Raw genomic sequence first — 20,954 nt, 5'->3', positions numbered from 1 at the left:
CAAGACTCCACAAAAGAGTAGTTGGATAAGAAAAAACAGTACTGAATGATTATAAATTATATTACAAAACCACTGTGTTTTGAACTGAAGGGGAAAATATGCTAGGACATGTTGAGGTCCATGCTATTAGAGATTAAGTAAGGTTATAATAACTAAGGCTTTGTGATTAAAATAGAAAGAATGTTGAAAATGCTATACCTATTTAAAGAGAAGAATTGAAGATACTTGATTATCGCTAATCGAGATAATTTGTTTGATAAGGAATAAGATTCTTCTCTGAAACAATAGAAATAGCCTACAGTTGATAGAAAAAGACGTAAGTTCTGCTATTATATCATAATGCAAGATTCAGAATTCCCTACACTCCCACCTCCAATAAAACTACCTCACACAGGCTCCTTTACAGTCTATGAAATTTTGCTATCAATGTATGATCGCGCGTGCTCTGTCCACCAGCAGACCAAGCCCGACCACCAAAATCCAGAGCAAAGTTTGTGCCAAGTTTACAGATTTTACCTCAGCACAATATTTGCAAGGACCACTGCGACACAGAAGTGAAAAAAACAAAACAATTTGCTACATAAACTTCTTTGCTTAAACAGCCAAATACAGCTGAAATAAGTAGACTATCTATAATTAATTATACGTAAGCTATATAAGCAACTATGTGAAAGCAGGATGCATGGGAATAAGGAAGTCTGACAAAACACGACTATTAGGCCCACTAAAAGGCCAATAATCTGATTGAAACAGGATTAAGAGAATCTATAGAATATTAGAAGCTCTACGATGAAATCTTGAAACAGACTAGAAAGAAAAAAATGAATAGGAATTATAGATCAATTGTTTAGAAATTTAGGGCCTAAAAATATAAAGTATACGAAAATAGTATTTAAAGTATAAGAAAACATGTCATATTCTAAAAGCTTTGTTTAAGAAGAAGCTTTGTTGAACGATAGACAAGGATAGTAACACCATTGCAAATCACACACTGCCATTATAACGTGGACCTTACTATACTGTGCTTCTGACGTTCTGACTTCTGACTACCATACCACAAAAAAGGTACAGAATGGAAGCTGTCAATCAAACGCCCATCCTGGCAATGCTTTTTACATGACGCAAATACTAGACACGTCACGTGACCTTGGGAAGTTCCAATCCTGACCTTCTGATTGGCTCGTGGCAGTGAATGACATCAATTGATCGGATCTCTAAAGTGATCCGAACCTACCATCAATACTATTACAATTCGGCGCTTCCTTACAAGATGGCGGATTTTGTCGTCAGGGTAATAGCAAAGTTTCCATACAGTATGTATACTGTGCTAGCTCTGCATGTAAGTCTATGCATCTTTAAGGTCTTTGCTTCGTACACTGCCATTTTAACGTGGACCTCATCATAGTACCCGCCATATTAGGAAGCGCCGCATTGTAATAGTATTGATGGTAGGTTCGGATTACTTTAATGATCTGGATCATTTGATCTCGTTCACTGCTACGAGCCAATCAGAAGTTCAAAATTGGAACTTCCCAAGGTCACGTGACGTGTCTAGTATTTGCGCCATGTAAAAAGCATTGGTTAGATAGGCGTTTTATTGACAATTTCCATTCTTTACCTATTCTGTGTCAGAAGCACAGTATACATACAGTACAGAAACTTGGCTATACCCTGACGCCAAAATCCGACATCTTGTTAGGAAGCGCCGCATTGTAATAGTATTGATGGTAGGTTCGGATTACTTTAATGATCCGGATCAATTGATCTCGTTCACTGCCACGAGCCAATCAGAAGACCAGGATTGGAACTTCCCAAGGTCACGTGACGTGTTTAGTATTAGGGTCATGTAAAAAGCATTGGTTAGATAGGTGTTTGATTACAAGTTTCCTTTCTGTACTTATTCTGTGACCAGGATTGGAACTTCCCAAGGTCACGTGACGTGTTTAATATTGGCGTCATGTATAAAGCATTAGTTAGATAGGCATTTGATATTTGATCACAAGTTTCCATTCTGTACCTATTCTGTGTCAGAAGTGTCAGACGTCAGACGGTCAGTGAACGAGTGAACGTGAAGATTATCTGTCAAGAGTCAAGGAAAGTTTATTCTTTATTTGGGTAAAATCATATTCCAAATCAATTTTGATATCTTTGATTGCCATCATGACTATTATCACTAAACCCATCAGTGAGAAGAAAACTGATAAGCTTGATCAACCTTTGGTTGTCAGTATCCACACGGAATATCCCGTAAGTCGTTCAATCCATAGGTATCTTTTGTTACCAATTATTATCACTATTTCAATATGATGAGGTTTTTTAATGTATGTTAATCATTGTTATTAGTACTCACTGTAAGATATTATTTTGCATGGCACTTGACCTAGTTGTCGTTTCGATTGAAATTGAAATGAGAATAATGACTAGGTAGGCTGTGGTAAGTCTTATTACTTATCAACCTCAAATAAAGGAGGGCTACCTACCCTTGATTGCTTGTATGCTTTGCTGAATAAGTGGTTAATTTTTGTATGCCTGTATGTAGTACTGCATGAACTCAATGAAAGACAAGGAAATTATGATTAAACGCTTTCTGTAATCTATTTTTTACTATGTCTTTTACAATTTTATTGGTAAATTATAGGTTTTAGATAAACAAATTTTATCATTAGCAGCTTTATCAATGATTCTAACTTAGCGGGTAAAAATATTATAACCTTTCGTTAAGAAAAAATAATTCACAAACTTCTTAATGCACCCCCCCTCTCCAACTGTTTTGAAGGTAGATTTGGAAAATTGTAATAGTCAATAACATTCATTTGTCTCATGTGAGTAAGAGTAGGTTAAAACCATACAGCTTCAGTGGAGCACTATAATGTTCATCCCTAATTCTGAGGCGGAATGTTATTGACTCCTCTTGTATTATTTAATTTTATTTAGTCGTTTTTTAAAGGAACCATTCCATCATGCAGTCAGTTGAATTTCGCAACTTTAACTAAAGATTTAGTGTCATCTGCGTAATAGACAACACTTTTTCTATGTCATCAGCTGAAATCGAAAAATAGAAACCGAGGGCAGAGCCCCCTTAAGCATTCTACAGTCAGCACAATATTCTCTGACCTGCACTTTTATAGTCAGTACCAACTGTAACCCCCAGACCCCAGGTAGGAAATTCAAGAGGAGATTCATCGACGCCAGAGTGTTTTAATTTATCCAAATGAATACGGCCCAGTGTAATCTATATATTATATGAAAGTGGAATGGCAATGATTCAATCACTCACTCATTCATAATCAACAAAACTAAAAAACATCTTGACCAAATAGTTTTAAATTTTGCCAGTTTGTTCAGATGGCCTTCTAGAGACGCACTAAGAGTGGATTTGAAAAAAAATCCAAAGATACGCCCAAAATCTGCGCTTTTCCAGCGTTCTTCTGAGTTTTCTAAGCTTTTTCAAGAACTAATTAGCAAAAGATGTTCAAATTTGGTAAACAGGTTCATCTGAGATGTTCAAATGTTGTATTGGAAGGGCTTTGAAATAACGCCAAAATATATGCCCAAAGTCTGTTTTTTTTTTTTGCTTTTTCAATAATAGATTAACAGAAAACGTTCTGTTAGAGAGGACGCCCAAAATCGGTGTTTTCTGAGGATTCTTACTTTTTTCAATAATAAATAAAAAATATTAATTCAAATTTAGTACACAGGTTCAGCTGAGATGGAAAAATGTTGTATCAGGAGGGCTTTGAAATAACCTACGGGCGAAGAAACTCCCAAAATAGATGTTTTTCTGCGTTTTAATAGATTTTACAAGACCAAATCTACATAATTGTTCAAATTAGGTACAGAGGTTCAGCTAGGGTATAAATATTTCTTATGTTGAAAGGGCTTCAATAGTTCGCCAGAGATGCGCTCAAAATTGGCATTTAAATTTGCCTTTTCTAAAATTTTCAGCCTTTTCATTATCTTATAGACACAAATTATTCAAATTTGGTACACAGGTCCGTCTTATACTTTTTGGGGTTTTAAGTAAGTTTTTCCGAAGTTTTCAGGATCAAATGAAAGTGTGAACACTAGAGTGTACACAGGTTTAGCTTAAGTAAAGGCGGTGCTAAATTAAAGCGTTTCTTTTCTCAAGTATTTCATGCTTAAGAGGGTTCGTAATGGATGCTTGTTAAGTTCTCCACATCATTCCTATTTCAAATTTCAAAGATCTATTAGACTGACATACAATAATAATTATCATAATATCTTAACCAAGCCTTCAATTAAGAAATAGCTGAACATTTATTGATTCTGACAAAAATGAAGATTTTTTCAACCCTTTACTACATAATTCAAACAGTTCTGGTGATTGAATTGAGCCTGAAAGTCTCTATTTCTGACGGAAGGAAGCAAGCTCAAATGAATAATGCAGGAGAGCAAAGCGATTTTTGGCTGATCCAGCCGGGGGTCCAAGGGGCGGAGCCGGCTAGTCAAGTATATAGAAGGTTTTGATGAGTCACAATGTCCACTTCAATTTCAAATCAATGTCTACGCATCTTAAAACAAATATTCAAGTGTTATATCTTGCGAATCTGGAAATCATCTGCATCGAAAGTGATGAAGTAAGAATAGATGCTAAAATGTAGGTGGTGGAGGAGGAGGTTGAACTGAGGCCCAAAGCAGATCCACCACCTCTGTCGAGGAAGCACTCCCGGTTTCTCTATTGGAGTTGGTCTAGGTATCAGTGGTCGCTGGTGTAACACTAGGCACTGACGACCCTTCAATCGCTGTTATTTTGAACTTCCATTTGGTATATCAGCGTTGAGTTGAACTGCAGTCTAGTGCTATAAAATACTCACACTGGCATGAATCAAATTGCGAAGCGACTTGAGTCTTGGTTACTCTGCGACGCAGCATTTATTTTGAAAAGGTGACGTTCAGATCAAGGGATTGAAGAAGCAAAGCGACTTGAGTATCGAGTATTTTTATTAAGGTTACAAAAGGTTAAGAGTTAAAAGTGAAATCCCGAAAAAGCTTAATAGAAATTATCCGATCATTACAATTACAAACAAGTTGAACGACTATTAGCAACTAGAGTAGTGGCAATGGGCATGATAATCTACTCATGTCCGAGCAACTGGATTCTCCGCGACTCTTATCGTACGATTTGAGTCGCGCTAGTGTAAGTAGATCACCAATCACCTGCCTGCATGAACTCTTGAGATTCGAGTAGATTCTTCTTAAAGAAGGAAATCCATCTGATGATCAAAAACGTTGGTATGCGATAAGCCCATGTTCACGCATGTTAAGAATCTCAGTTGAGTTAGTGCGTTATGCTTCGTAGCTATCCCGGGCAAGCTATTTTGAAAAATTGCCGTCAGAAATGCATTGAAAACTGTTAATATGATCAGCTCAATTCTGCGATAATACACAAAACTCAGTCAATCATCTCCTAAAATCTAAAAAAAAAACGCTCAAGCCCTTCCTGGATAATGGGTCTGACTCAAATGAACGGATGACTCCCAGCTAATCTTCAGTAGAGAGCAATTTAAATTTACAACTGAGCGTCATGAAGTCATTGGGGAGAATCTTCTTGTGAGAACACCTAATGCGGTAATGCGAACATGAAATATCATGGTTGTAGTCACTACTCAAAACAATTCTGTTCTCAATACTCTTCAATTTCACTTGTCATTACGAATTGCTCGTTAACGGAATAGCTCTTATAAATAGAAATCGAGCCTCAAATTTTGACGTTCAATAACTTTTTTATGTGTGCACCGAATTTGATGATTTTTTTTTAGTTTCGTTCCTTATGTTCAGGACCAGGTTCATGGCCTATCAAATTTAAAATCCGATTTCAGGACTCTTTCCTACGATCCTTCAAAGTTTACATGTTATCCTTATGGGAGAAGATTTGTGAGCTGGCCACACTCAGAAATAAAAATCAGCTGTTATAATCATTGCGTGATCCAACAGTCGTCGATAGATAGTAGACAAGAGTGTATGCTGCTCCATAACCACCATGTATTTTATTCTAAACGCCCCGTCTAAAAACAAAATGACTGTTCTGTGTGTAACCATCCAGCAGTGCGGCCTCAGGTTAAAGACTTACATGCAATGAAGACATAGCTTTTTTCGAATAATATTGTGCTGTCTTCTGTGTTTAGAAATAATTGATTTTTAGTAAATTATTAAGTTACAGTTATTACATTATATTGGTTATTAGTCACATATATTCAGTTACTTATTATTACTCGATCTGTTTTTCAATTTTCTTTCTGATTCACAAAAGTTCAATTCCTAATAATGCCGCGGTTCGAACGACGTCCAAACTTGGGTCCTAGAACTCGAAATTCTGTAAATTTAGAATATGCATGGGAAAATCAGCAGCAAGGAGATATACCATTCAATTTCCAGCGAGCTGCATTCAACCATATCTCGGCAATCGAGTACAGCTCACGGTCAATTGTTGCTATTGGCACAATGAACATTGTGTGTCAGTACTGTGGAGCATATAAGTGTATAAATGAAGCACCCGGATTGTGTTGCGCCAGTGGTCAAGTCAAATTATTGTTTCAATTGACTCCACCACCAGGAACCACTTCATCCATCGGTTTCCGGAAATGAAGCAGACTCCAAACATTTTTTGAAAAATATCCAGCAATGAAACAATTGCTTTCAAATGACATTATTTGGGGGAACAACAATTGTTCAGGATGGATTTATGCCTACTTTCAAAATTCACGGACAAATTTATCACCGAACGGGTTCCCTATTGCCAATGACAGATAGTGACTACAAATGTTTGCAAATTTATTTTAAGTGCGATTCATAAAAACAAGTCAATCAGCGTTGTGCACACAACAACTCCAAATATTTTTCCATCAACACAATGAATTGATTGCACCATTCGAGACTGCACTAGACCGCATGCCATCTGATTACCACAAAATTGTCATCAGAGCTGATAAGACACCTGCCAGACAACACCCAAGACGTTTCAATGTCCCTACAATTGACAAAGTTTGTGTGAGTGCTTCCATTCAAAGCAATAAGCAAGTAGCACCTGGATGCAAATTGCCGCATCGCGCCTCCTCAGGTGTGCATCCAGCTAAAGTTTGTCATCAGATGCTTCAACTATTCGGCGGTACGAAGTTCGCCGGGCCAGCTAGTGGTGAATAATAGTGTTGTTATAATCTACGCAGTATAATTTACTGCGAACTATCCGAAAGCGCTCCACATGATGAGTGATAGTTATTAGCTATTATTTACAAGAATGTATACTGCCGTGTCGCTTCAAATTAATTAAAAAGTTTTCAAGATGTAAATCAATAAAAGACTGGCTCATATTTTTGCTAATATTTCACATTCAATATCAATAACCATAACTCATAATTAATTTTTAAACACATTTTTTCATTCAACAGGTTGACAGGGGTGGCCAACCTTTTTTCTTTCAAGAACTACATTAGGCAGCAAGGGCCGGCCGCCCTAACAAAAATTTAACTGTTACAAACCAATAAAACTCAAGTAGAAAACTAATTTTCATTCAAACAAACATTTTAAAAATGAGTCACATGAAGTAGATGAAGACTGGAAAAAAAATTAAATTATAATGAATAATTTTTGTAAGTTTGCTTTGAAAGCTTTATGAAGTCATTTACTCGGTTCGCTCGGGATTTTAAACATTTCTCATGTGAAGAATCAATTGAAATAAATTGGTAAGAAATAAAATGGATCTCTCACCTTGTTAAAAAATATATTACATAATGTAGTGTTAATAATGTTAATTTAAGTGGAGATTTCTGTTTCTCTAGGAAAAACATCTTGAACTTTGATTAAAATCTTTAACCTTAATTGAAAACCAGTATTGATTTGTATTTTGACTAACAAACATAATACTTTTTAGGAAATGAAGTGATGCAAAGTGATGCTGACCTTTGTTTTAGCACAAAATGCATCAAAATTGACACAATGCCAAGTCGACATAGATTGTAAAACTATTTAATTGAACGAGCTTAGCGAGTTCTCACTTTTGACTTACTGAAGGCCAAAGTTGTTGTCCGTCTGTTTGTAAGTTTCACATTAACTTAAGAAAGAATTGATCAATCAGCTTCAAATTTTGAACACCTTTTTACAGGTCAAGTTCGTTGGACAACAGAATTGACACTCCATCGTCCTTTTTCAGGATATAAAAATAATGTTGAAAGTGCATAAGAAAAAAATAGTTGTGATTTATCATTTAGTCAGCTGAAGAATTCATTGCATCCAATTACTACAGTTTTCCCATTCATTCATAACATCAGCTGAGGCTATTTGGAAGCTATCACACAGACTGACAGACCTTCATGCACTGACACATAATTTCAGCTGGTTAATATACAACATACAACTTTTACATCAAAAATCTGGTGTGGTACACTCACACAACTTTCCTTGCTCATATTCGAAACTACGATCAGACTTTTGTATATGTGTATATATAATTGTTTTCAGAGTACTTTTTCCTTTGTGTAAATTGTGAAATTCAATGATTTTTTTAGTCGTCATTTTTTTAAAGTCGTCAAAACAGCTGTTCTACAGATGAAATATCTCGACTATGTGTTCTTTTTATGAACTGCTCTACCTACCTACCTCATGCACGAGAAGGAGGTTACAAAGTCCATTTCTCAAGGATGGGGTGGACCCCCCATTAGTTTCCCAGAAAGGAGACTCATGCCAGTTAATAGAGCTGATAAATAACTATACAGAGTATGAATTTGAAAAAAATCGGTCAAGTTATTTTGAAAAATCGTGAAAAACATGGTTTTTTAGTAATTATCCGCCATTTTTCTCAAGAATATTACGGAGCTCCTGCAATTTTCCAAGGAAAAAACTCATGTCATTTGATAGGACTTATGAATAGCTACCCATGGCTTGAATTTGAAGAAAATCGTTAGAGCCGTTTTCGAGAAAACCGTGAAAAACCTGGTTTTTGGTCATTATCCGCCATTTTTCTCAAGAATATTACGGAGCTCATGGAATTTTCCCAGAAATGAGACTCATGCCAGTTGATAGTGCTTATGAATATCTATCCATGGTATGAATTTGAAGTAAATCGTTAGAGCAGTTTTCGAGAAAACGGTGAAAAACATGGATTTTTAGTCATTATCCGCCATTTTTCTCAAGAATATTACGGAGCTCCTGAAATTTTCCCAGAAATGAAACTTATGCCAGTTGATAGGGCTTAAAAATAGCTATCCATGGTATAAATTTGAAGAAAATCGTTGGAGCCGTTTTCGAGAAAACCGTGAAAAACATGGTTTTTTAGTCATTTTCCGCCATTTTTCTCAAGAATATTACGGAGCTCCTGAAATTTTCCCAGAAATGAGACTTATGCTAGTTGATAGGGCTTATAAATAGCTATCCATGATATAAATTTGAAGAAAATCGTTAGAGCCATTTTCGAGAAAAACGTGAAAAACATGGTTTTTTAGTAATTATCCGCCATTTTTTCCGCCATCTTGAATTGAATTTTATTGAATTTCTTATTGTCGGGTCCTCATGGTATAGGGACCTTAAGTTTAAAATTTCAAGTCGATCGGTTAATTAGGAATGGAGTTATCGTGTTCACAGACATACACACACACACACACACACACACACATACACACACACAGACCAATACCCAAAAATCATGTTTTTGGACTCAGGGGACCTTGAAACGTATAGAAAACTTGAAATTGGGGTACCTTAATTTTTTTTGGAAAGCAATACTTTCCTTACCTATGGTAGTAGGGCAAGGAAAGTAAAAAACTGATACGGGTTGAGATATCATGTGCGGTTTTTGCTATTCATTTTCTCTTGAACTCTATATCAGAATCATGTAGATTCATATGAAGGACAAAGATTTTGAAAAGCGTCAGAGTAATTTTTCATTTCAAATAGGAATCCCAATGAAACCTACTGTCTATATTATTCTTGTAGAAGAAATATTTAGCTGTTTCCATAATTTTCACTAACTCTGTATAATTAAAAGTTGCTGGTTTCAAATATTTCAAATATTACAATACAACAGTTTTCGAACGAGTTCTCCAACCCAAGGGGTCACTAGTATCTATTTAATTTGTTGAAATTGACGAATCATTAATGAAGAGTTCTTGTCAATTTGTGCACTTACAATCATTCAAAAGTACATGATATCCCATTTGAATGGAAGTATAGTTACCATTTTATGAGATTTTAAAGATGGATGTGTTGAATAGATGTTATAAATAAATGCTAGCTACTTCTGAGAAATTAGTCGTTTTCCTTCTAGTCACGTAATATGGGATATTTTTCTTCTGGTACCAGTCTTCAAAATAGAATGCTACTATCTAATCTCCTTGATAGAATTTTATTAAACAGATCCTTTGCACGAAAACATAACAAGCACAAGTTATAGTTTATTTCGCACCTAGGGCCCGAAATGAGACTTTTCCGGCTCGAAATCGGTTTTCAAGTCCGAGGCCGTAGGCCGAGGACTAGAAAAGATTGAGAGCCGGAAAAACATTTTTGCCCGTGGTGCGAACGCTATTTTTCGCCACACAGAAAAACAAACAATATATGTAAATAAACAATGCTAAAGACCATTTTTCTTTCACCTTTCTTAGTTCCATGTTAGCGGCCGGAAAGGGTACTCTTTCCGGCCTTAGCCGGAAAGAAACCTGTTCTGACGTCAGACGAGAGTCGTCTGCAAACAATGTTTTTTCAGATCTACGTAGGGACTGGAAAACAGCTGCTTTCTGTGCAGTGTGGCGAAAATAATATTGTGGAGATAATAATATGTGGTATAGAGTTGGAAAATTGGTTTAACTGATTCCTGTATTATTTCAGCAGTAGCATTCATTAGGTTCATTTAGGTTTGATTTGTGAAATGTAAATATAAACTGTATTTCTGTATTGAATTTGATAATTATTTCAGGCTTCAACTGAAATGTCTTTTGAATGATAATTCATAATCTTTATCAAATTTCATTAACTGATTTTTCTCAATAGACAGTAGGTTCAAGTGTCAACTCACTATCATTACTTCATCTCCTATTATCATTATGTTAGTTCTATGCTATCCTAGACTCTAGACATTTCTGTGCAATTGGAATAAATTGATACGTCTGTAACGTCGCTATCTATATTTCTAAACAGAAACTTCACCTTATCTTGAATGAAATGGCATCTGTTTCCGACAAACAAGTCAATGATAAGGAACTTATGGCTTGTGGCTTTCAAGTCATCCTTTTTTACAGTTTCAATAATGAATAAGTGGAAGTTTTATTATAATGATGAAATATGCGTTTTAATTAAAACGTCCTCTCATCAGCTTCAACGCTTTAATTCATGACATTCTCTATTACTTTTAATTTGGCTAATGATATTGTTGATGATGAATGGACCTAATCAGTTTCTGGCTTCGAAATATGCGATATCTATAAATAAAATATATCTGGAAATCGTTTGTATAGTATACATAAATAGTAGTATTCTTGACCCTAAAATAATATTTTGGAGAGCGGTTACCAGTCACCACCTCTCAATGGCCCGTTTTGCTGTCGGTCATATCTAATAATTTCAATCATAGAAACTTTTTCCAAGTTATTTGAAAACAATATTTTGAGCCGATTGCAGAGTGTCGTTTCAAATCAAGTAATTCAGACTGCAACAGAATCTGAACGCTGGGTCTGTATATCCCATGAGATATATGATTAGCCTATTCACTTGCCAAGTTACTGACTCGAGTGGGTAATGCAAAGTTTGTTATATATGAGATATATCTATGATTAGCCTATTCACTTGCCAAGTTACTGACTCGAGTGGCAATGCAAAGTTTGTTGAGCGTAATGATTTTGTTTTACGATATGAACTAGTACTCTCAATCGTTATTCACTATAGATCCATGATAGTGACAGCGCTCTTTTGTGGCTTCAATGTGTACACAGTTCATGTTCAATATGCTCACAAATATTAAACATGAACTGTACACATTCAAGCCACAAAAGAGCGCTGTCACTATCATGGATCTATAGTGAATAACGATTGACAGTACTAGTTCATATCGTAAAACAGAATCATTACGCTCAACAAACTATCAACGCAACCCCAGATTATATTTTTATAAAATTCTTTAAAATCAAATAAACATTGAACTAAAGTGATGATAACAATGACAAAGAAATTCACAACAAGACAATCTAGAATGTATATAACAGTCGAACCTCTGTATAACGAAGTCGATTATCCCGAGAAAAATCGCTGCAGAGAGGTATTCGTTTTTGAGAGGTTCTGTCAAGAAAACTGCCACGATCCTATGGATCTAATAATATCGTATCACGGCGGTAAATAAATGAATATGATACATAGAACATATCATCGCGAACTTAGGTAGGGTACCTATTAGGCCAATATTAATACGGAAATTTGAAAATTCATGCAGTTTAGAATAAAAACATGGTTTTTGAATATTTATAAAATTTAATAAGTAAGTAAACTCACCAATTTATTTTCAGAAAGCTTGATTTGTACTATTAGTAGAGTTTAATCAAGGTACATACACTAGTGTAACTCTTTAGTAACTCTTTACACTACTATTAGATGGAACGCAAAGTACGGTTATTTTGTCAATAACTTCACTATAAATACTAGGTATAATAACTCAACTTTCCTATTTTTTTTAATGTTTTATAATTGAAAAAGTGAGTAATTTTCGGCTGAATTTTACATTTGAATAAAAAAATCATGTTTGATAAACGACTCACATCTATTCAAACAGTCAGACATGTCTGGTACACTATTTTTCAGTTTTAATCCTTGCCTGATAATTTTGAAAGCCTCTAGAACTTTTTGATGTGACGGATTCTTCTCATCAGGTTCGTCACAGCTATCATCATCATAGTCAGTTTAAAGAATTGAAATGTGTGACAAAAGCAAGAATGGGGAAGTCCAGTCGTTCACCTGCCTGGTCTACAATAATGACAAGTTCTTGGAATTCATTTTCCAGTAACTTGCATTCAATTTCCGACATGTGTTTCACCCTCTATTGACTGTCTACCACCATAGCTTCTTCCTACCTGAATTGCCATTATTTTTAGTATATTAACCTTTCTGCTGAAACTAAACAATTCCTTGAAAATAACCGTCTGCTTCCTATACACACTACACTTTGTATGTTGAAGTCAAGAGAAAACTTTGTTGTTGAGAGGTCCGTAATACGTTAAATAGAGGTAAATAAGCAGCCAAAACTCAAAAATGTCATGGGAGCAGATGAAAAATCGTTGTGTAGAGGATTTCGTTAAGTGGAGGTTCGTTATAGAGAGGTTCGACTGTATTATATCTCAGTATAAAATGAAATAAAAATTGCAGTCATATACTGTACTTGAATAGTGTTGGAAATAAACTCACGACATATTGACGATATTGATTTGATGTTCATTATTTTCTTTCTCGCGTCAATCATACTCATATCCTGAGTGGGAATAGTTGAATACTTATCCACCCCATCCCCTCCCCCGAAATTTGACTACATAAAACAAGCGGTTTTATCGCCACTGTGAAATATCTAGTCTGTAATACTTATACAATAGGGCTAGGATTATAAATAAATTAAATTATAACTTATTGTAAATCATGTGAGACTAGTAGGCCTAGGCTAAAGTTATTAGTACTGTATTAATATTTGTGATTTCAGTAATTTTTTACTTTCATATTTTTCGTGGTTCACCTGGTTATTAATGCGGTTGGCAGGACTGGACTGCCCGGTTGGTGTTCTCTCCGTACTGCTCTGTAATTATTTCTAGTTTTCATAGTTTAATTGGAAGAATTTACTCAATTTTTGGCAATCGACGCAAGTTAAAGTGGTTATCATTAAGTGTGGGTAGTAATTTACCTGATTTTTCGAATTATATTGTGACGAAGGTTTCAGAGGATACTCGGCTGTTTCTGAAGAGGTTAGTTTAGACAAGTTGACAAGTGCACGTTTGATTCTATTGAAGAAATTTTGACTAGTGAGTAGTGTCAACAAGATTGCGCTAGCGTAAACAAGATTGCGATAGTCATCAGATGAGATAAACTGATATTACGTTACGGACTTTCAATTGTACTCTGTTGTTCAACTTAACGATCAGCCGGTCGACGAGGCAATCATCTCCTAGCGACAGTGGCGTCCTTTTGGTTTCCATGACAACGTCAGCATGGCCGGTTGGATTCTATCTCTGTTATTGGCTGAGGAACTCTCACTTTCAATAGGTATCTAATAAGGTGGGTGACTTGTAAACAAATCCTTCTCACATCCATAATCAGGAGCCTCCTACTCATCCGCTTTGACTGCTCTCTTGGCAAATTCCTTCTATCCTCTCTGTTCTCTCCTATTGTATTCTAAAATCTATACTCCTCACGCCTCTTATAAGAAATGAATAAGCCGATAAACACATGCCGTAGGCGCGAAAATTTGAATCGGGAAGTTCAATCTGACCTTAGAAATATGAATGGTGACTTATTTAATGAATCTGTTATAGAGTTGGCTGTGAAAATCAGAGGAACTCTCTCAGTTATAGCTGATAATTATTCGAATGATGCCATTATTGAATTGATTCCTGATTTAGTCGGAGTCTTAAGTAAACTTGATAATTCCATATCAGTCAACAACGAATTGAGTAACAATTTAATGGATCTTTCGGAAGAAAATAAACAGTTGTCCAAACTATTGGAGGTTGAAAGGGATAGGAGGAAAGAATGTTTTGAAAATTCTCTGTTCAATGAAGAGAAGGCGGACGAGGAAGTGAATTCTTTGAAATCTCATATAGAATATCTTGAGGCCACCAAGTCAAGTTTGATCAATGAGTTAAAAGATAAGAATGCGATAATAGAATTGATTCAAACAGAAAAAATTAGCTCACGGGACAGAGAACAATGTACTGCTGAGGATAACAGTTTTATCTCACCTAAGAACACAGTTAGCCTAGGAACGGACAAAAAAATATTGATGCTATTAAGACTGATAACAGATTTTCTGTTCTATACTCAGATAGACCGTCTAATTCGATGCCTCATAGAATACATGTAGAGGCTCAGGTTCACAGATCATCATCTCAGCAAACTCTATATCAAAATAATCGAAAGAGCATTACTAAAAATGAAAAACCCATGCGTATTGACAGGGCTATGCCGGGAATAAACAACTAGAAAGGCTACCTTTGGCAAATCTAAAAGATTTAATCAACTCTCACCTGCTTTGAATAATTTGAGGAATTTATTACTGATTGCATATGATAAATACAAGCAAAGTAGACTTGAAAATCCAAGACTCAACTATCTTAGCTTAAGAAAATCATATAAATCAGAATTGCGATTATTCAGGTTGAACACCAATGCCAGATTTATTGAATCGGCGAACAACAAGTGTTCAGTAGCATGGAAAAATATTCAAATCCACCTCAACATTGTGAAACATCCGTCTCTCATGATGCTTTCAATCAATACTTTCTTGATGCAATATCGCAAATACACATGAATATTGACTCACCTGGGGTTTCTGCATCAGACTTATTGGCTCTCTCTCCAGGAACTAATTTGAGATTTGAGATGAAGGAGGTTTCAATTGATCAAGTTCTTTCTATTGCTTCTAAAATGAAATCTTCATCTAGTAGAGATATATACGGTATGTCTAGTTCACTGATCAAGAATGTAATAAATTCTATTGCTGCTCCATTAACATATTGTTTTAATGCTTGTATAAAGGAATCAGTATTTCCCACAATACTCAAGCACTCTAGAACAGTGCCTATCCATAAGAAAGGCAGTAAAGATCTACCAGAGAATTTCAGACCAATATCAGTTCCTCCAATTTTCAGTAAGATTTATGAATATATGATTGGTACTCAGCTTTATGAGTTTTTTGAGAGCAACGGCCTACTTGCAGCTTCCCAGTTTGGTTTCAGGGCAGGCAGGTCTACCATTGATGCAGTCAGCTCAATTGTGGATGATATTTTGGACTGTTTCAATTCCAAAAGATATGCAGGTCTAGTGCTCTATGACCTGAGTAAAGCTTTTGATGTTGTTCACCATGAAATACTATTGGAAAAATTGTACCATCTAGGTGTGCAGGGAAAACCTCTTAAACTTCTGCGGTCCTATTTGAGTGGTCGTAGACAAACTGTTAATATGAATGCTAATTTTTCAAGGTCTTGCTCTGTTCCTCATGGAGTCCCTCAAGGATCAATCCTTGGGCCCTTGATGATTTTGGTAATGATGAATGATATTAGTTATAGTAATGGTTCCAAAATAGTTTGCTATGCCGACGACACATCCATGCTCTCCACAGATTCTGGAATTACAGCTCTGAAAGAAAAGATGTCCAGTTGCCAGGAGGAAGCGAGTTTGTGGTTCAAAGCAAATCATCTGCTTCTTAATAGTACTAAGACGCAAACAATGATTCTAGGATTGAGACAAGTAGATGAGGCAAGAGATATAAGAAGTGTTAAGATTCTTGGTATAAATTTGGATCAAAGACTAACCTGGAGCCCTCATATAGACTATGTCTGTTCTAGGTTGAGCTGGGTTCTCTACCTTTTACGCAGATTAAAGGAGTGTGTCCCAAGGCATTATTTGAGGATAACCTACTTTGCCTTTTTTCAAAGCACTTTTTTGTATGGCCTATCCTTATGGGGATGTGCTCCTGATACCCAAAAAATCCTGCTGATTCAGAAAAGGGCAGTTAGAATTATTTCTGATGCTAACTACCTGGACCACTGCAAACCGTTGTTCATTGACCAAGAAATAATGACTGTTTATAGCTTATTTGTCTTTTTGCTGTCACTGAATGTGAGGAAAAATATTGAATCATTTCCATGTAGGGAGGACTTGCATCAGTATGATACAAGAAATAGGCAGCAAATTGATGTTCCTTATACTAGGCTGAGGAGAGTGCAAATGAATTCGAAGCTAATTTCTCTGAGAATCTTCAATAAGTTTCCTGCTTCAGTGAGAACCATGTCTGCTTCTTTGTTTAAACGTAGATTGAAAACTCTCTTGACAGAAAATCCTCTATACTCACTGTCAGAATTTTTTGATATGGATAGGGATATAATTAGTAATTATTTTAATATTAGGTTGGCAATAATTTTAGTGTATGAGAATATATTTGAATTATATATATATATATATATATATATCTATATATATATATATATATATATATATATATATATGTTTGTAACATTATTTATGTATGAGCTGAATCATATGATAGTCAGTGTTTTTGATTGTTTTTTATTATTGTATTGAACATCGTGACGTTTCCGATTGTGTAATCTATATGCTTAAAGGAATAAAATCTATTCTATTCTATTCTGTTTATATATTCATTTTCACCCAATTAGCACTAGAAAAAAGTTTACTGGGCATGCCTCCATGCCATTTTCGTAGAAAATGTGAAAAATCAATAATTTTGTTTTAAAAATGTGATGTTGAAAGCATAAAGCTTTTGAAAACACTAATTTGAAATTGTCAACCACTTTTTATTGTTATAAATTATTATAATATATACAGAACCAGGTTTCGTGGCTTTACCAGCGACATCTTCAGCTGTTTGTTTACAACTACTGTCTACGCAAGAGGAAATGGCGGAGGAGGAAGTGTTCCTCCTCCTCTTTCACTTCATCCACCTCCTCCTCCTCACTTCCTCCTCCGCCATTTCCTCTTGGGTAGACAGTAGTTGTAAACAAACAGCTGAAGATGTGGCTGGTAAAGCCACGAAACCTGGTTCTGTATATATTATAATAATAAAAAGTGGTTGAAAATTTCAAATTAGTGTTTTCATTATGGAACCACATAAGTACCATATTAAGTACCACAACATCACTCACAACACAACTGTAAGGCATAAAGCTTTTGTTTGTTTGGTTGAACTGTGAGCCCTTTCTTGGAGAGTTTTGACTAACTACGTTTGACTGTTTGGCAGTGCGGTAATGGGGATTACCCGTCGGCACCGGAGGCGAGCCCTGGCGCCGGCGGCGACGCGAACCTGTTTGTGGCGCGCACTTGCTACACGCGCACGCGCCGCGCATCCTCGGCCACCACCGTCTGCCTCTTCCTCACCGCTCTCATGGTCATGAGCTTCGGCGTGCTCTCCGGCATCTATCTCTATCGTCAGTTTGCACTCGCTCAGGTACAACACCAACACATTGCTTCACCTTTCATTCCCATTCTTTATTGATTTATTTAATTACCTAGTAAATAGTTATAGTTTTGCAATATATTGAAAATGTTCCTGTTTTTTATCTTTTACTTCGGGTTCTCTGACCAAATCTCTGTTCTCGGTTGTTAGATTTTTTTAGTTGTTAGAATGACCAAGTTGTGTGATTGTTTAAATTTGTTGGAAATAGATGATTTCTTAATGCTTGTTTCCAGTCATTTTTACTTTGCTTGCTCTTTTACCATAGGTAAGTAAAGTTTGCTCTCCCAAAAGAATTAAGGTACCCCAATTTCAAGTTTTCTATACGTTTCAAAGTCCCCTGAGTGTGTGTGTCTGTGAACACGATAACTCAATTCCTAATTAATAAATTGACTTGAAATTTTAAACTCAAGGTCCTTATAACATGAGGATCCGACAATTAGAAATTCAATAAAATTCAATTCAAGATGCGGGAAAAATGGTGGATAATGACTAAAAACCATGTTTCACAGTTTTCTCGAAAACGGTTCTAACGATTTTCTTCAAGTTTATACCCTGGATAGCTATTTATAAGCCCTATCAACTGACATGAGTCTCATTTTTGGAAAAATTGCAGGAGTTCAGTAATATTCTTGAGAAAAATGGATTTTGTTAAATTTCTATCACGATTTTTCAAAAATGACTTGACCGATTTTTCTTCAAATTCATACCCTGTATAGTTATTTATCAGCTCTATCAACTGGTATAAGTCTCCTTCCTGGGAAGCTAACCGGGGGAAGCTAACATGGTATTTGTAGTCTCCTTCTCGTGTATGAGGTAGGTAGGTAGAATACATAGTCGGGATATTTCATGTGTAGAACTGCTGTTTTGACTACTTTTAAAAAAATCATCGAATTTCACAATTTACACAAAGTAAAATGTACTCTGAAAACAAAATTATTAGATGCAATAGTATGATCGTAGTTTTAAATATGTAGCCTCCAATCATTATTATTTTAATCCCCCAACTTATTCTCGTTTGAGAATGAGGCTTACAGTTCAATGAGCAAGGAAAGTTGTGTGAGTGTACCACACCAGATTTTTAATAGTTGCAGTCCCCAACACTAACATACAGTGATAACTGTGTCAGAGAAATTTACATAATACGATTATTATTTACATAATCATAATACGAAAATATTACACAAACATAATAAATATACTCCGTAATCAATTGCTTAAAATTTCGGCTTTATATTTACACACAACAGATCTTTCAGATTCATTAGCATTTGAATAAATGCGATTTCTCAGTCATTTCCATCTGTAGACTGGCTGGCCGCTATGGCTTCGTATAAAATGAGCGCTGCTATCCAGAGATTGTTAGTTTGGTGTAAGGGTAAGCATTCCTGACTAGCAATTAGGAGGTACCGGGTTCAATTCCCGGGCTGGCAAATAGTTTTTGAATAGTAGCGCTCATCGAATTTCCATCTTGTTGTTTGCCCTGTTGTCAATATTTACAGAAGCAGAAGTCATCGGGTTCATTTACAGCATTCAATTTGGATTTTCGTTCAATAATATTAATTCATTCATTATTCAAATATAAATGCGATTTCTCAGTAATTTCCATCTGTCAAATCTTAATAATCTAATTGTAAAATATTATTATATAATATAATTCAAACATTATTCATTATATATAGTAATAACAATTATTCAAATATAAATGCGATTTCTCAGTAATTTCCATCTGTCAAATCTTAATAATCTAATTGTAAAATATTATTATTATATAATCTGATGCCGCAAATATGGAAAGTATGTTCCTATGTGTAGTCTGACTGTATAGTATTGCCTTACAATCAAATATTTTTCAAATTCAGAGATAAATAAATTTTGCTCTTATTAGTTTTGAGATGTAGTGGGAGAAAGTTGAAGAATCGTGATCCTGCGCAAATTGGAGAGTTTCTAAATTTATTAAGTCGATGCTGAGATATATTTATATTGGTCTTATTCCTTGTGTTGCAGCTGTGTTGGTTGCTTCTTGCAGGTGGATTTAAGTTTTTGCTTGTACAGTATTATAATTTCTAAGATGTAAAATGATATTATGTAAAAATTTTATTTTTTAGAAATTAGAGGCTTTTTGGTTTTTTCAAATTAGAGACTTACAATGTTCAATTGCATTGGAAGATTGTTCGTATTGCCTCCTTTTGTATTCTTAGTAAAAAATCGAGACTGTTTTGGAGTGCAGCTCCCCAGGCAACAATTTCATATCGGAGGTGCGAAGCGAACAGTGAATAGTAAACAGTTAGAGCCGTTCTTTCATCCGTGGTATTTCTGATTCGTCTTACCACATAAAGTGATGAGGATAATTTTTTAGATAGGTAGTCGGAATGTTGTTGCCAGCTCAGGTGCTTGTCGACCATAACACTACGAAACTTAGTAGAGCCCTCCACCAGCCCAGCATGCCATCTTCTCTCAATAACCCATTGATGTCTTAATATGGAGACATTTTCTTACGGCATAAATTCAAAACACAAATCGAGATTTTGCTCTTATTCGTGCTCTGTTTAGCATTTGAAAAATTATTTTATTTTCCAATTTCCCTCCTAATCTCCAATTTATTATTGTCACTAGTTACTTGTAATGAATTAAAGTTCCAAACTTGAATGAAAACTTGGTCCACGAAACTCACCTTTATTTTCTCTGAATTCCACTTTGTAAATTCAAATGCCTAGCCTTGAAATGAGATTTACAAAATAAAATTAATGCATTGGCCTTGATGAATTTCTAATGATTCACTTTATCACTCAAC

At 35.4% G+C, this 20,954-nt stretch overlaps 1 protein-coding gene across 1 annotated transcript in view; it reads left to right on the top strand.

Moving 5' to 3' along the window:
* Window positions 1–1,713: 1,713 nt before the first annotated feature.
* LOC111054459 (integral membrane protein 2B) overlaps window positions 1,714–20,954 on the top strand; it is a 36,004-nt gene continuing 16,763 nt past the window's right edge. Inside the window, exons 1-2 of the mRNA XM_022341499.2 lie at window positions 1,714–2,247; window positions 17,948–18,154. Coding sequence (XP_022197191.1) covers window positions 2,161–2,247; window positions 17,948–18,154 — 294 coding nt within the window. The 5' untranslated portion in view covers window positions 1,714–2,160. The remainder of the gene's footprint in view (window positions 2,248–17,947; window positions 18,155–20,954) is intronic.

The sequence above is a fragment of the Nilaparvata lugens genome, chromosome 3 (assembly GCF_014356525.2).
Source record: "Nilaparvata lugens isolate BPH chromosome 3, ASM1435652v1, whole genome shotgun sequence".
Lineage (NCBI taxonomy): Eukaryota > Metazoa > Arthropoda > Insecta > Hemiptera > Delphacidae > Nilaparvata > Nilaparvata lugens.
This window is presented reverse-complemented; position numbering and strand designations above follow the sequence as displayed.